At 41.6% G+C, this 15329-nt stretch overlaps 1 protein-coding gene across 3 annotated transcripts in view; it reads left to right on the top strand.

Annotated features, from left to right (window-relative positions):
• Window positions 1-15329, top strand: part of TBXAS1 (thromboxane A synthase 1) — a 274193-nt gene that overhangs the window by 197224 nt on the left and 61640 nt on the right. For all 3 annotated transcript variants that reach the window (XM_071551088.1, XM_071551087.1, XM_071551089.1), the window contains one exon: window positions 4795-5109. In XM_071551088.1, the coding sequence (XP_071407189.1) occupies window positions 4795-5109 (315 nt within the window). The remainder of the gene's footprint in view (window positions 1-4794; window positions 5110-15329) is intronic.

Below are 15329 nucleotides of genomic sequence, written 5' to 3'. Positions count from 1 at the left end.
AGTGTTTGTACAAGTTAGCTGAAAAATATGTAATTTCTACCTGTTAGATAAGGATTCTGCAGTCTGTCTTTTTTGACCTGCCATCAGAGCATTAGAGAATGGCTAAGAGGGTCTGTACAGTTTACTGTGAAATGGTATTATATTAGCAGCATCCCATTTGTATTACTTCTGTATCGCAGCAAGTGCTTTACAGAATACCAACCAATTATGTAATTTATTTTTATTCTTTGATTCATCTTAAAGTTGCTTTTTGTGGTTCTGGGCTCTTTTGAACTCAAAAAGGGGAGCTGAACTATGAGAGTGGTGCAAAATTTGAGCATAGTTTGAAGAAAACATAATTGAAATCACAGCATTGAGAACAAAATTCCAACTGATGTATATTGGTAGTTTTCCTTAAATAATTTTTGACTTCACCTGGCAGAGAAGTTGAGTGGCTTTATCTCTACCAAAAGCATAACCCAAGGCCCCCCTGAACCCCCAAAGCAGTGTTGAATTTGCCAGAAGATCAGTTGGCATGTCAGTCTTGGATATGAAAACACAGTTCCCTGTCCAGGATAGAAAGAGCTGGAGACATCCCCCACCCCCAGAACCCTTCTCCTGTGAGAAAAGTCATGATGGATTTTGCATGTGAGGGTTACATCTCTCTCCTTCTGACAGCTGCAAAACTTGAAGGCAGTGATTTGAGAAGGGGAGATAGATGCTGTGGATTGGCCTTCCCCAGTGCAGCACACGTCTGTTCTTCCAGCATGAAGCACATCACTTGTTACGGTTCTGTGCAGGGCGATTCCTCTGCATGGCCAGGTGATGTTTAAGGAGAGTAATGAGAGAAATGATACGGCCCAGAACACTGGTGTCAGGAAATATATTGCAAGGTGTCTATCTCGGGGAAGCTATAAGTGGGACTTGTCTTATTATATATTTCAAAGGGAATGTCTGTGTCACCACCAAGTTAGACATTCACCCTGTCCCATACTGCATTCAAATTGCATTTTTTTTTTCAAATCACAGCTTTCCATTCAATTATCATTGGCTTAATGACAGGCTCTGTGTTGTATGAGGGCAAAAGAAGAGTCCATCCCATTAGCACGCCGTTCTTTTGTGGCAGGAATTTGTTTCTAAGGCCATTGTAACATAACTATGCAAGTGTCAGAGGACAGGATAGAGGCTATTATGGGCTTCTGCTTTTTGTGAGGAAAATCAAACAAATATCCCTGATGGAAAAAGGAAGCTGGCAGCTGGGTGTGATGACCAGAGAGTGTTTTTGTGCAGTGACACTGTTGGTACCTGGTCTGTTGTCAAACTGAAAAAAATGCCTTTTTAAATGTTTTTTTATTCCACTGTCAACCAAAGCGGAGAAACACGGCCTGTGAATTTTCATGAGATTCGTTTTCTTCATTTCTTGCACTTAACAATCCAATTATATTTGATTTTATGCTAGTATTTGCCTCTATTGCCATTGTTGGGTTTTTGAATCAGAGTGAGTGATTTTTCCAGCCTCATGGTGTGGAAAAAAATATGTTTCATTATGACTTGTTATAACCCTGGAAATATCTTCTCTCGCTTGGGTTGATGATGATTTTTTCTGTTGCGTTCTATACTTGATGCCTAAAGTGAAGTAGAATGAAGCATAAGGAAGAGAAGCTTTGCTAAAATATTGCTCCTTCCACTGTGTAGAATTATCTTGGAAAAACCTTGCATCTTTTTAATGTTACGCTTTTTTTCTCCCTGCTATTATTCAAGTAGTTTTCACAAATGAATGTTGTTATTGCAAGGACTGTTTATGAAGCTATTTCTCTTAGGAGCACCTGCTCACCTGTGAGCAAATTAGATGGCACAGATAAGGTATCTAGTTTTCTCGATAGGGTGACCTTAAAAACAGATTCTGAAACAAGACAAGCTTTTAAATTCCTAACCAAACATATTACATGAGTAATAAAAAGAGCTCCTCAAAACGGTCACAGAGGCATTTTAGAGCACGTTCTTGGGAATATTCACTTGTGCTAGTATTCATTAAGTTTGCTTTCAGCAAAAATTCTCATGAATGAAATTTTATTCTCTAGTCATTATGATTATTACTTTACTATCATAGCAATAACCAGATGCTTTGTATGAGGCCAGGACCTGATTTTGTCTAAGGCTGGAGAAACATCTTATAGCATCTCCAGGGAGTGTATTGTCTAAAAATAAGACCAGACTTGGCTAACAGCTCATGACTGGGAACTGCAAACCCTCAGAGAGCAATGGGTTTGTTTACAAGAAAATTCACAGCTAGAGAAGGAGGGATGCAGAACCATACCAAATGTTATACCTTTTGAGCTGTAGGATGCTGCAGTGTTACTACTCCACTGAATATGAATGTAATTATACATTTTTATGTTATAAAAGTCTTGTAGGTGATAGTAACTAGCCTTACAGATAAAAGAGAGAATCTCTTTTGTGGTTCATTGCTACATTGAACTCTTTTGTCCACACACTAATGAACACACTGGAACTGGACTCTCTTGGTTGTTTGTATTTTTTTAGGGGTGGAGGGGTGTGTATTTGTTTGGTTGTTGTTGCTGTTTTATTTTAAAAATTACCTAATGCATATATGTGTACCGTATGTAGACCTCCTGGGAAATGCCGGGTGCTGTAGGTTCTAGTCCTGAGGACTTCACTGGCACCGTCCAAGCTCGCTCGGCCGTGGCAGATGAACCTCAGGACTTAAACCGTGAGGCCAGTTCTGCGCACACTGAGCCTCACCTAAAATCCACTGCGCAGGCTGGAAGGGCACACCCACGTGGGGACAGCCCTTCCCAAATCTTCGTTCCCGAAGACAAGCCACACACACACACACACACATATGTGTACCAGGGAAATCCCTGAAGCACAGGCTGTGCCAAAGAGTTGGACCCTGAGTTGTGCAATACATGGACTCCCAGATTGTGAATAAAGCCCTTCCTGGAAAAGTTAAATGAGATTTTTAGCTATTCACAGCTGAAGTCTACATGAAATCTTGTTTCCTCCAATCTAGAGGAACATAATTGAGCAGAGGTATCCTGCCATGCTGGTGGAAATTGTGCCTAAGTCTAGGCACAAGGAAGTATTTTCAGAGCTGGAGCTCATTTGCTGAGCACAATGTGTTACCATTGCTTTGTCTGCCTCCACTTACTGGCAGGAAAGCGTATCTCCCATACCTTGGAGGTGATTCAGTCTGACTGGCCAATGCGTAGGGTCTGTCAGCATGCAGTGGCTGGCACTGGCTACTATCTGGAGCATTGAATTGTGGGTGTACCAGGATGCAAGATGCACTGTGGTCATGGGTACAAGGTGCATAATGTACATGTAAAAAATGAAAAGGTTCTTGGGGGTGGAGAGAAGGAGTGTTAAAGAGGCAGTGTGCCAATCCCTTGTGTTACTCAAACCCCAAAATAACCATTCCTCTCCGCCTGGAGATCGATCAGAACAGTTTGTTGGCAGCAGAGTTAAGCACAGGACACCGAGTATTTCTCATGTTTTGTTGTCTAGCTGCTATCTTTTCCCATGTCATGTGAAAAATAAATAATCTGATTAAGTCCTTTGACATTTATAATTAATTAGTTCTTCCTTACTCTTATCTTGTTTGCCTGTCCTTTTGTCTGGCTCTTCTTTTTTGTACTTTATCTCTCAATTATCAGATCCAAGAAATCATCCAAATGATTTATTTTTAACGGATAAATGCAGCTTTACAGCATATTCTTTTCTTTTGAAGAAAGACTTGGTGCCTTCTTTTGTCCATCCCACTGCACAAGTTGTCATGTTCTGGCACTGCAGTCACTTTTAAATCCTTGAGCTATCATGTATTCTGTTGGTATTTGAGGAACTGAAAATCAATCACACAGCCTTATGGCTTGGGTTCAGCACAATTCTATTATGCCCACTTGCAAAAGTCAATTCAAACCTTTTGGGTTATATTTCAAAGCCTAATCAAGCTTGCTGTCCAGACTGGTTTGGAGTCAGCTCACTCTTGTCCATAGATCTGTTTATTAGGGCTTTTGTGTCAGAAACCAGTGTCAAAGAAAGCAGTTTTCATAGCAGTAGAATCGTTCAGTGGGCATTTTGCAAAGACAAACCACCCAAACAGGTTCTTTATGGTAGAGGAATGCTTACTTTTGTGATACAGTTCTGCAAATATGTTTTTTAAAAATTTAAAAATCCTAAAAGCTGTGTGGGTAACATAAAACCTATGTTTATAACTATACTTTCTCATAAAAAGATGTCCCAGTTTACTGAGATTAGTTTTCAGTCCTGTCAGGTTAAGCTGGTATGGAAAACAGTGTAGATGCAACCCTGAATGTAGATGGTGACTGTCGTGATTTGGACCATATTAACAAATCAGGGTGGTGCATCCAAGCAGATGGACCAACTCCTCTAAGCATGAGTTGTGCCACCTCCACTTGGCAAGTGCACATGGGACTGTGTGTACAGTGTCTATGTCAATCCCCTGATTTGCAGCAAGTGCCAAAAGCTCATCCTGAGAATGAATGAAGTTCTGTATAGAATTGACCACTTACAATTATCTGTGAAAATATGTGCCTGTTACATATTGGTGGCAGATTAGTCTCATCTCTCTGTGTAGAAAGCAGTGACAGGCTTTTAGTTATGGCTTTTCCAGCTGATTTGTAGAAGTCTTCTCATTCAGTGAAATGCAGGTGGCCATTCTGTGGGAGCCAAATGTGCAGTATAAATAGCAAGCAGCTCTCTCTTGCCAATCCCCATGGTTAAAGGCATTGCTCTGTGACCCATTCATGTTTCTTCTCATTCTGTGTTCTGCAGAGGCGCAGAGATTTTCTCCAGTGGATGCTTGACTCCTGCGACTCAGCCGAGTCCCTGGCAGCCGGGTGTTCCGATGGGAGCAGCCCATCTGCCGCTTCCAGAAGGAATGAGGCACCTCTTCCTGGCGGGGCCCCATCTGAAAAGGTTCAGAAGACATTAACAGAGGATGAGATAGCAGGCCAAGCTTTCTTGTTCCTGATTGCTGGGTATGAGACCACCACTAGCACACTATCCTTTGCCACATACTTGCTAGCCACCAACCCAGAGTGCCAGGAGAAGGTGCTTCAGGAGGTTGATGAGTTCTCTGCAAAACACGTGAGTATGATGTGCTGGTGTGGAGCTTCATGCAGGGAGCGAGGCAATGTGAATGTCGTCATGTCACTGTGGCACCTGTATGCCCACTCCTTGTCTCAGTTCTGTATGCATATATTAATACTTTATTAATATTTTCAGTCAACAATTAAAAATTAATCTATATTGTTTAGGTGGTTTTGGAAGCTGGTAACTGATATCGCTTTACAACAACGCAAGAGATGGCCTAGAAACTTTGTGACATAGTGAAAGCTTAACCTTTTAAAAATATTTTACATTATTGAAATCAACCAAGTGTTGTCACACTGAAACTACACGTTTCTAGTTTTTCCCTCTTGTGCAAATACTTCTAACGTTTTTGTCATCAATTTTATTTACTGATCTTTGTAAGAACATAAACTGTTCTTAGAAACCATAGACTGTGAAGTTTTGCTTTAAATGTTTATAATTTTTTTTCCTTTAGCAGCAGAATATACATATGAGCTTAAAAAAAAATCACGATATTTAATTCTCTTATACTATGTTCAGATTACTTCCCCTTCACTATCGGTATTTGCCAAGGGCATATATGTTTCCTGGATAACCATTGACCATATCTGGTATAACTAGCAGACCATGCAGCAGCCATTCTTGCACCCTACACTCTGCACAAGTTCGTAGCTATGATAATTTGATAGTTCAGATAGAGGGACTTATTCTTTTCAAAATCGCTTTTATAATGGATCGTGAGCCTAACAGGAATAAAATGACACCAGGCATGGTTGTTTTGCAGGATTTTAGCTGCTGGATTTGCATGCTGAAAGACTTTACTATACAGTTTTGAGGGTTTCATACTTTTATGCATTTCTTCCCATGTTGTACTTACAGAACAAGAAAAGAGTTGTATAATTTTTCTGCTTTGCTCATAATAGAAAATTTTTGACTATGTAAAGTGTGTCCATTCAAACACTGCCATTTCCCTCCTTTTGCTTATGCAAACATAAAAGCCAGGATTTGTGTATGCAAAAAAGGCCATTTGCTGTCTTGCACAATGAGGTTCTGAAGGTGGTGGTTCTCCATCTAGAATTGCCATTGCTCTGAGGGTGCAGAGTGGAGGTTAGGGCTGTGCACTCAGATCCACAGAGCTTTCTCTCAGTGTATGCTTCGTACCTACTGCTGGTGTGAGCAAATTCAATGCTGTGAAACCATTGATATTATAACTTAAGGGCTTGGGTTATACTCTTAGGTTTTTGGCTCTACATCACTGCAGCTGGAGTGCATTTACTTGTTTCGTTCACATACAGCTGACCTATTTGTGCCCTCATATCTAGTTAGGTCAACTGACTTCTCTAAGGCCTGCAAAGATGGGAAGGTGTAACTTGGCCTAGATTATGTGCAGTTTACTGGTTAATACTGGTGGCAGAGGCAGAGGGGTGCACAGAAACACCTATTATGCAGCCCCAAGGAAAATACGGTTCATCTCCTCATTAATTCCTGAAAGCTGACAACATAAGAAACCAAAGTGAAGTTGTTAGGAGAGGTATGCAATAGGGTAGGTATGTGATGTCATTCATATCTGTCTGTAAATGGTGATATGAACTAGTGAACTTTTCATGTAAGTGCATAGAAAACTGGCTGGAAACAGTCATTAACTGGCTGGTTGTTTGTGGGTATTTCACGTATAGAGTCCATGCATATGGCCTTGCCCACATTAACCAGTAGTGTGCTCCTGTGGACAGATTCATCCTCTAGCACAACTGGTGGTGAGGACTGTTGGGTGCACCTCAACAGTTTATTTTGGGTTAAAGTCTGGCTCTGTGTACAAAATTCCTCTTAGCAGCTTGTCTGGTTTAGTTCCAGGTAAAGGAGCCCTTGCTGTGTGCTTGGATACTGCAGTGTGAACGAGTGCATGAGGTTCGATTGTGAGTCTGCTCCTGGTCCAAGCTTGATAACTAAATGGAACCTGTGTTGTATATGGTCTGTCTGAGCTGTCACTCACCCTTAGTAACATCCCAATAATAATCCAGTTCAAATGCATAACTCTTGACTTTCTTGGTTCTCTAGGAAAATTTTGCTAATAATTTCAGCTGTTGCACTATCTAGAAGAGCTAAGAACATTTTTGGTAATGTGTAGAGAGATGACACTCAAGCTAATAATTTTTGCAGGTCAGTACTGTAACACAGTCTGTGTGGTGCCTCAACCAGACTGGTGTCCTCATCCTAAACCATGCTGTCCCATGTCTTTTATTGATTGGAAGTGCCTTTCAAAAAACTTCCCTGTACTTTATGAATTTTCAGATTTAGCTTTAGATGATGCATGTATGGCTGTATGGCCAAGAAGAAGAGGGAGACAAAGATAACTGTTCATCTGCAATCCCTGATACAAGGGAATTCATAGATCTGATCTGTGCAGCCCCATCCTTTAAAGGATTTCCTTTTATAAACAATTAATTATTTGGCAGGGGGGTGTAGGGGTAGTACACTACTCAAGAAGCCCATCCCAGAATAAGGAAAAGAGTGCAGCAGTTCAGTCCCTTTAGTGGCTGTAATTAACTACTTTTAGCCTAGAAAATGAGATCTATGTGAACGGTTTGCGAGTTACGGGAGCAGAAGCTATTTTAGAACTGGGTATATATAGATGCTGTGTTCAGTTGTCATGCAAGAGAGAGGAAGGGAGAGGACATAGAAGCTACAGGCCCACAGTTAGTGATAAAGTCAGTTGCTAAGAAATTTGATTAGGTTATTGCTTGTGCTCAGCACATCAGCTTTGCTCTTATCAAGGTGCTTTGCAGTTTTCAGAAGGGAAGGGCTTTAGAAGGCCAAAACATAGGAAGTGATACAGTCAGATTGTTTTGACGGATGATGGAAGACTGATTTGATTTGCAGATATGCAAGTATTAAACACAGTACCCTCTTCAGCCAAATTTATACTCAGGTAATTATAGCTACCAAATGCTCTCCACCACATCCCCCTTCCTTCCTTCAGCCATTTCACTTGCCTCATGCAGTATGTTTTATTGCCCTAATCTGTGGTGTGGAGCTGTGGTCTGATTTTACAGCAGCTGCTCTGTATCATCCCAGAGATGGCTGTACTTTGGTGGTGGACAGAGTGATTTATATATTCATTTACCAAAGTTTATAAAGACATGTGAGAGTCATCTGAGAAAAGGTGCTATAAATGACAGGCATAGTTCCAGCTTTTTGGCACACCAGTTAAAAAACCACAAAGCATAGTGACCTTGTGATAGCCAGTAAGGAGGGCAAGGCTGATCCATCTGGGCATACAGAAGTAGTGTGGTGGCTCTGGGTGTTGTACTTGAGGATACCCCTGAGTTTACTGTGATTTTCATCTGTCTGTTTTACACAGTGGATATCTTAGCAGGATGGGAGAGCATAAAGGGAACAGAGAAAGCCAAGGCACTGCTGTGCTAGAGATTCATGGGCTAGCATGATGCAAACTGCTGCAGTGTGATGCAGAAATACAAGACTAGGTGCTGGAAGTGGTCTAGCCCCAGCACTATGCTGGGAGTAGGGAGCCCAGAGGAGAAGCAGGTCTGACTGATGATGTTGTCCTGCTCTCTTTTGTCCAGCCAAGTTTGTTTCAGAGCTTTCTTGGGAGTTCTCACTGCCTCTCTCCACCACAGTGCCTGAATTGTGGAGATGACACTTCCAGGCAAGTGTCCTTAGAAAACAGTGCCTGAAGTGAGTCATGACTTGTCACCTCTGTTTTTCACTTCCAAGACCATCCTTATCTCTTTGCTAAGGGACTTTCTATGTCTTTCTTGACTGATATCTCAGCGTGGAGATGATATCTCTTTCCCTCAAAGTGAGAAGAGGCACCTGGCCCATTTCAGAGCCTGGCAAGCAGGAGAAGCCTCTACCCTCGGTTGTTGTAGAGGGCAGGGCACACAGGCTATTTCCCTTCTCACCTCTGTCTGGGTCTTTGGAATGAAGGGAAAGGGAATGCACAGCTTTTCATTGTCTCTGGGGAAGCAGAGAGACAAGGTACTGAGTGGTGATTACTGTCATCACACACTCCATATTCCCATTCTACCTGGGAATCCCTGTGTCTGCTCCAGGTCCACCGGAAAAAGGAAGTTTAAGCATAATTCCTCTAACACACAAAAATTCAAATTGTAGAGGCTTTGACCTGATCCTCTTTATAAATCCTTTTCAGGTATAGTATGTGCACTGTGAAGGGCAGTCTGTTGAAAATAAGATGCACCTATTTGCTACAAGCTTGTTGCTGGATGTGCAGCTTGCTTTGATACCATGAAGACAAAATAAACAGGATGAAAAGAAAGTTAAATATGAGCTAGTGGGGGCAGGACGCCTACATCTGTGTCTGTATAAAGTAATATTACTTTCTTCAGAGACCACAGATCTGTTTCCAGGACAGCAGAGAGGGGTCAGGTCTTCAGAAGGTTGTAAACTGGCACATGTTTGGTATTAGTAGACGTATGGTGATATGCATCAGCTGAGAAGCCAGCCTGGTATATACCAGTAAAGGAGTGTAGGGGAAAAAAAAAGAAAGGTTGCTATTTCAAGACCGGATTATTTTTATAGCATTTGTGGCTAACCATCTCTAAATTGTTGGAAGCTATACAGTTGTGAAAGAGATGTTTTTATCCATATTAACCAAGTGAGAAGGAATGTACTCACGGTCTTCACCCTCTCCATTTCAGTCAATAATTATCCCTGTGCAGAGTTTTTAAAGAGCCATTCACAAGACATGTATTAGGAACTGTTCTTGCACTTGATTATTTTGTTGTGAAAGCATGTTGATTTTTGTTTATGTGTGTGTGTGGCTAACAAAAACGTAGCAAGCCTGCAGCACACATTCATTCTGAGCAGATGGACACTTGCTTCTGAGCACCACTGTGTGCTCTGAGCTGCTCTGTATTTTTTGTCCTAAGCCACAGTGCTTAGGGCATGAAAAATCTGCATCTTCCCTTAATGTGAGGCTTCTCTTTCTTACCTCTATTCCCGTTTTAGCATTTAAATACCTTTCCTTTCCATCTCCCTACTCTCAAGCCTGAATCATTCACAATTACACATTATTTTTTAGTGGTGGTGGTTTACTGGGCTGCATAATTTTAGACAGAAAGAGTTGTGGCACAAAATAGATTACAGAAACATAGGCAATCAAGCTCACTTCTCGTAAGAGGTTATTTGTTGCCCTTAGGTGAAATGTGGTCAGTGGCTATGTATGTGCTCCTGATCTGTTGCAAGTAAACACACCAGGTTAAACAAGTGGAACTAGGTCATTTTGTTGAGTGAGGGAAAGCAAGCATGCTTGGGGCAGCCAGGAAGGCCAAAAGAAGTATAAGAATGAACTGCTCTGTCTCCATGTAATAATGAAATCCTTGCTTGAAGATGCAGAGCATAGAGAAGCCTGGAACAAGGAGCACCCTGAATTCTAATCTTGGCTTCAGGAATAATTTACTGCATATTCTCAGTAATAGACAATCAAGCCTTGCTTTAACAAATGGGTAGACTTGGTACTAGGAGTTTCAGGTTTTTTTAGCTCATATCTGTATAAACCTATCATTACTTTAAGCACCACAGGAAGAAGTTGTGTTGAAGGGTTAGTGCTGCTTAGAGAACCTAAGATGTGTTGTTACACTGATATGCAAGGCTTCACGTCTGGGGAAGAAGAGTAGAAGCTCACTCCTCCTATGCCTAGGAATACTTTCAGGAACCCTGGCAAAGGTGAAGGAGAGCACAGGAGTCAGGAGTGGTAAATAACAGAGAAAGAGGAAAGGGCAGCTATTACTGTACAACATTCATAGGAGGCTGCAAGACTAACTGTGTTTTCCATTCTATTTTAAAAAGCCATGTACAGCTCTTAGATATCACTGTTTGATATGATACTTAGAAACATCAGTGTGGAGAGGAATGAAGAGCTGGATAAGACCAAGTATTTGTCTTCTCTATCCAGTTTCCTATTCACACAAACTACTAGTGTAATGATTCAGTGCTGGTGTGACTTATCAACATTTTCACCTCTAGAGGCCATAAAGTTTAAGAAACTTCAAAGTCCTGCCATAATCTCTCACTATCTTAGTGGGGATTTGGAGTTTTTTCTTTAATAGAAAGAAATCTTCCTGTTCCTATAAATATTTGATTTTCTATTGCTCTAGAGCCCAGGAATATTTTCAATACATTTAATTGAAAATGTTGACCACACTGTTTCATTTTCATTCTTTCATGTCAATAATATTGAATGATACTACCCCAAAGTCATTGCAATCCATAGTTTTATTTATGAAAAGATACTGTTAAATCCCATTTTAGCTGCTGTATGCAGTCATTTGTGAATGGGCCGGGTTGAACTGGACTGATACACAAATGCCTCCTTTATGATTGATGATTCTGATGCTGTAATTTATCAAACATACTGGGTGTGGCAGGTGCTCATCTTGGGTAATTGTCATCACGGACTTGAGTGGAATCACTACTTTACACTGGCTTGTGATTCTGTTTTTCATACTGAAAAGCTCCTTTGCTAGTACCTCTGCTGTCTAATGGAGGTGTCTTATTGTGGAGATACCTTATTGTAAGGAGATTTTACCATTTCAAAATTTTCCCTTCCCATGAAATTCCTAGAGAGCAGAGAGCGGTAGGACCATTTTTATGGTATCTCTGTGCCTGATTCAGGACTTCGGATTTTTAATCTGTCTGTTCAGAGAGTCTCCTTGGTAGGGTGGACAGTTTTCTCTGAGCATTAGTAAAAATGAGAGGTGAAAGTCAGAGAGATAGATGTCACTATCAGGGAATTACTACAATAATTTGCATGAGTTTGGTGCCTTTCATGCAGTATCTCAAGGCACTGTGCTCTCAGAAGCTTGCAACTACAGAGACTAAGCTTCACTAAGCAAATATTGCTGACAGTGGAGGCTTGCATTTATCAAGGGAGACTGAATTGTAAATAGTGTGCAGAAAAAAGACCCCAGAAGAGAGTCACAGTTACACATGCATACACATGCACACACAAACCATACAGAACCAGTAAGCACAAGCAATATTGTGTGTTGTTGCTGTTTATTCTCTTGATGGAAATGACACTCTTTGATTTCTTTATTTGTTTAAGAAGGTGTCGCAAAGCCTCACATAATTCACCAGTGTCAGCTGTCAGCAATCAGTTTTGTTGTAAACAAATAAAAAGATGCTTTTAAGCATGTAGAAACTGAGTACTGTTAGGTTATATTTCTGCAGTCACTCAATGTCTGAAAAGTTATTTATCTTAGTCTCATGCTGCTTCTGTACATACAGGTTGAAGATTGCATTGTACTCCATCCTTGACTTTTCCAAGAACCCTTCCAAAACCACAACCTGAGTATGAAAAAAACTCATTTCTTTCCTAGGAAAATCCTTTTGACAGCTGAGAACTGGTGATTCTATGTGGCCTGAAACGAAATGTTGTGAAGATGATTAATATACCACTATTTCAAGGAACTTCTTGTTGTTGACACTTCAGGGTTCATTTACTCCTTTTCACCCAAGTAAAAGAAACAAAAAGAAAAAAAAAACTTTTATTTTTCCATTTCTTCAGGCTTATAAGTCTCCTTCCCTTGAAGAATAATTTATCTTTTGCTTGTAATGTCACATGTTGCTCAGTTACTCTGCCTTATTGCTATTCTTGAGCAAAACTGAGTCTCAGGTAATGTACGCTAGACAGATACTCATTTTCACCCCTGAATTTTCCTGGTGTTTTGCCATCCACATAATAATTGACCCACTATCCCTGCTGCAGGGTTCATGTTAAAGAATAAATTTTTCTAGTGACAAGGAACATTTAATGGCGAACTTATTAATAATGTAGCACTTTAAATGCGATTAGAGAGATCTGTTTAAAGAGGAAGTAAAGACAAGGATGCATCTTCCCTCTCTTTCTATTCCTTCTCCCCTCACCTCTCTCCTTTTATCTGAGGCTTTTATGGAGGAACGAGCATATATGCTTTTAACTTAAGGAAAAATATTGTTGCTGAGTAAGTAACTGGCTACAGTTTTCTTCGGGATTTGTATCCAGACTGCTCCTGTATGTGGCAATCAACATTCTTCCTCCAGGGACAGAGTAAACCAAATTAATACCAATATCAATGTCCAATCAATGCTAACTATTTATGTCAGCATTAAATTTTTGGCTACAGAGAGGGAACATCATTTTCAGGGTGGAATATTGTTCCAGGTAGAATTGGTAGATCAAATTTTGTACTGCACAGTTAAGCCTTGCAGGAGGGCTTAAGGAGATAAGCTCAAACCACAGCAAAGAGCATTACCACCCACTTCCATAACTTTGTGAGGGGCATACTCTCACCAGTCTAGCCAGAAGAGTTACATATGACAGGAAAAGAGGTGAATATGGCATGACTTCTCAGGAATGGGCATGCCTTCATAGGTGTAAATCCCTGTTCTTTGGGTGGCAGCTGTCTAGTGCTCATGAGTTTTCTTAATGGGAAATAGAAGTCAAGTCCAGAAAGGTATTATACCAATTTATCTATATTCAGCAGCATAGACTTTATGGAAACCTTTGGTGCCTAACTTCCATGAAAAAAGATATTGGTTTTTTATGGAAGTTAGGCACCAAAAGTTTCCATAAGGTCTGTGCTGCTGAATCATAATTATTTTGCAAAAAAGAGAGAACAGCTAGCCATAGGCACGGCCACAGGCAGAAAAAATCAGATAAACCAAACTATCTGGCCCTTGAGAGAACTTAGGAATGAGAGGGGGTGGCCTTGAACATCTGTGTCAGGACCCCACACTGTGTGTCAGTATTACCAACCAGTCGCATTTATCAGGAAGGAAGTTATCTCCCGAGGAATGTTAAATATTAAATGCTAAGCTAAACAAAGAAGCATTTTCAAGGTTTCATAGAATCATAGAATCATAGAATTGATTGGGTTGGAAAAGACCTCCGAGATCATCGAGTCCAACCCTTGGTCCAACTCTAGTCCATTTACTAGATCATGGCACTCAGTGCCACTGCCAATCTGCATTTAAAAATCTCTAGGGATGGTGAATCCACCACCTCTCTGGGCAGCCCATTCCAATGCCTGATTACTCTCTCTGGAAAGAATTTTTTTCTGATATCCAACTTCAATTTCCCCTGGCAGAGCTTAAGCCCGTGCCCCCTTGTCCTATTGCTGAGTGCCTGGGAGAAGAGACCAACCCCCACCTGACTAGAACTTCCCTTCAGGTAGTCCTAGACAGTGCTGAGGTCACCTCTGAGCCTCCTGTTCTCCAGGCTAAACAACCCCAGCTCCCTCAGCCTCTCCCCATAGGGCTTGTGCTCCAGTCCCTTCACCAGCCTTGTTGCTCTTCTCTGCACCCGCTCCATCACCTCAATATCCTTTCTGAACTGAGGGGCCCAGAACTGAACACAGTACTCAAGGTGTGGCCTCACCAATGCAGAGTACAGGGGAAGGATCACTTCCCTGGTCCTGCTGGCCACGCTACTTTTGATACAGGCCAGGATCCCATTGGCCTTCTTGGCCACCTGGGCACACTGTTGGCTCATGTTGAGCTTCCTGTCAATTAGTACTCCAAGGTCCCTTTCTGCCTGGCTGCTCTCCAGCCACTCTGTGCCCAGCCTGGAGCGCTGCAGGGGGGTTGTTGTGGCCAAAGTGCAGAACCCGGCACTTGGCCTTATTGAACTTCATCCCATTGGAATCAGCCCATCTCTCAAGTCTATCCAGATCCCTCTGCAGAGCCCTCCTGCCTTCCAGCAGGTCGACACTCCCTCCCAGCTTGGTGTCATCAGCAAATTTGCTGATGATGGACTCAATCCCCTCATCTAAATCATCAATAAAGATGTTAAACAGGACTGGACCCAACACAGACCCCTGGGGAACACCACTAGTGACCGGCCGCCAGCTGGACGCAGCTCCATTCACCAGCACTTTATGTTAGTTAGCATCTGTTTGGAATGAGATCCCCCAGTGAACCCAGGTGGACAGGTTGATTCTTCAGAGGATGAAGACGTTGGTCCAGCCATGACATCCTTGTCTGCTGCAGGGATCTCCACTGAACTGTCTGCTTCTGAGAGGCCTTCAAGGCCAAGGGATAAAGTTTTACTTTAACAGCAGTTTTGCTGGTCAGGACAATAGTGACTCAAGATTTATGAAAATAGATACCACTTTCATGATGAGGACTTTCCATTGAACATTCTACAAGGGCCTGTAGTGACAGGACAAGGGGTAATGGCTTTAAACCAAAACTGGGTAGGTTTAGATTGGATTCTT

The sequence above is a fragment of the Pithys albifrons genome, chromosome 3 (genome assembly GCF_047495875.1).
Source record: "Pithys albifrons albifrons isolate INPA30051 chromosome 3, PitAlb_v1, whole genome shotgun sequence".
NCBI classification, from domain to species: domain Eukaryota; kingdom Metazoa; phylum Chordata; class Aves; order Passeriformes; family Thamnophilidae; genus Pithys; species Pithys albifrons.
The sequence above is the reverse complement of the archived record's forward strand: the minus strand, read 5'-3'. Positions and strand labels throughout refer to the sequence as shown.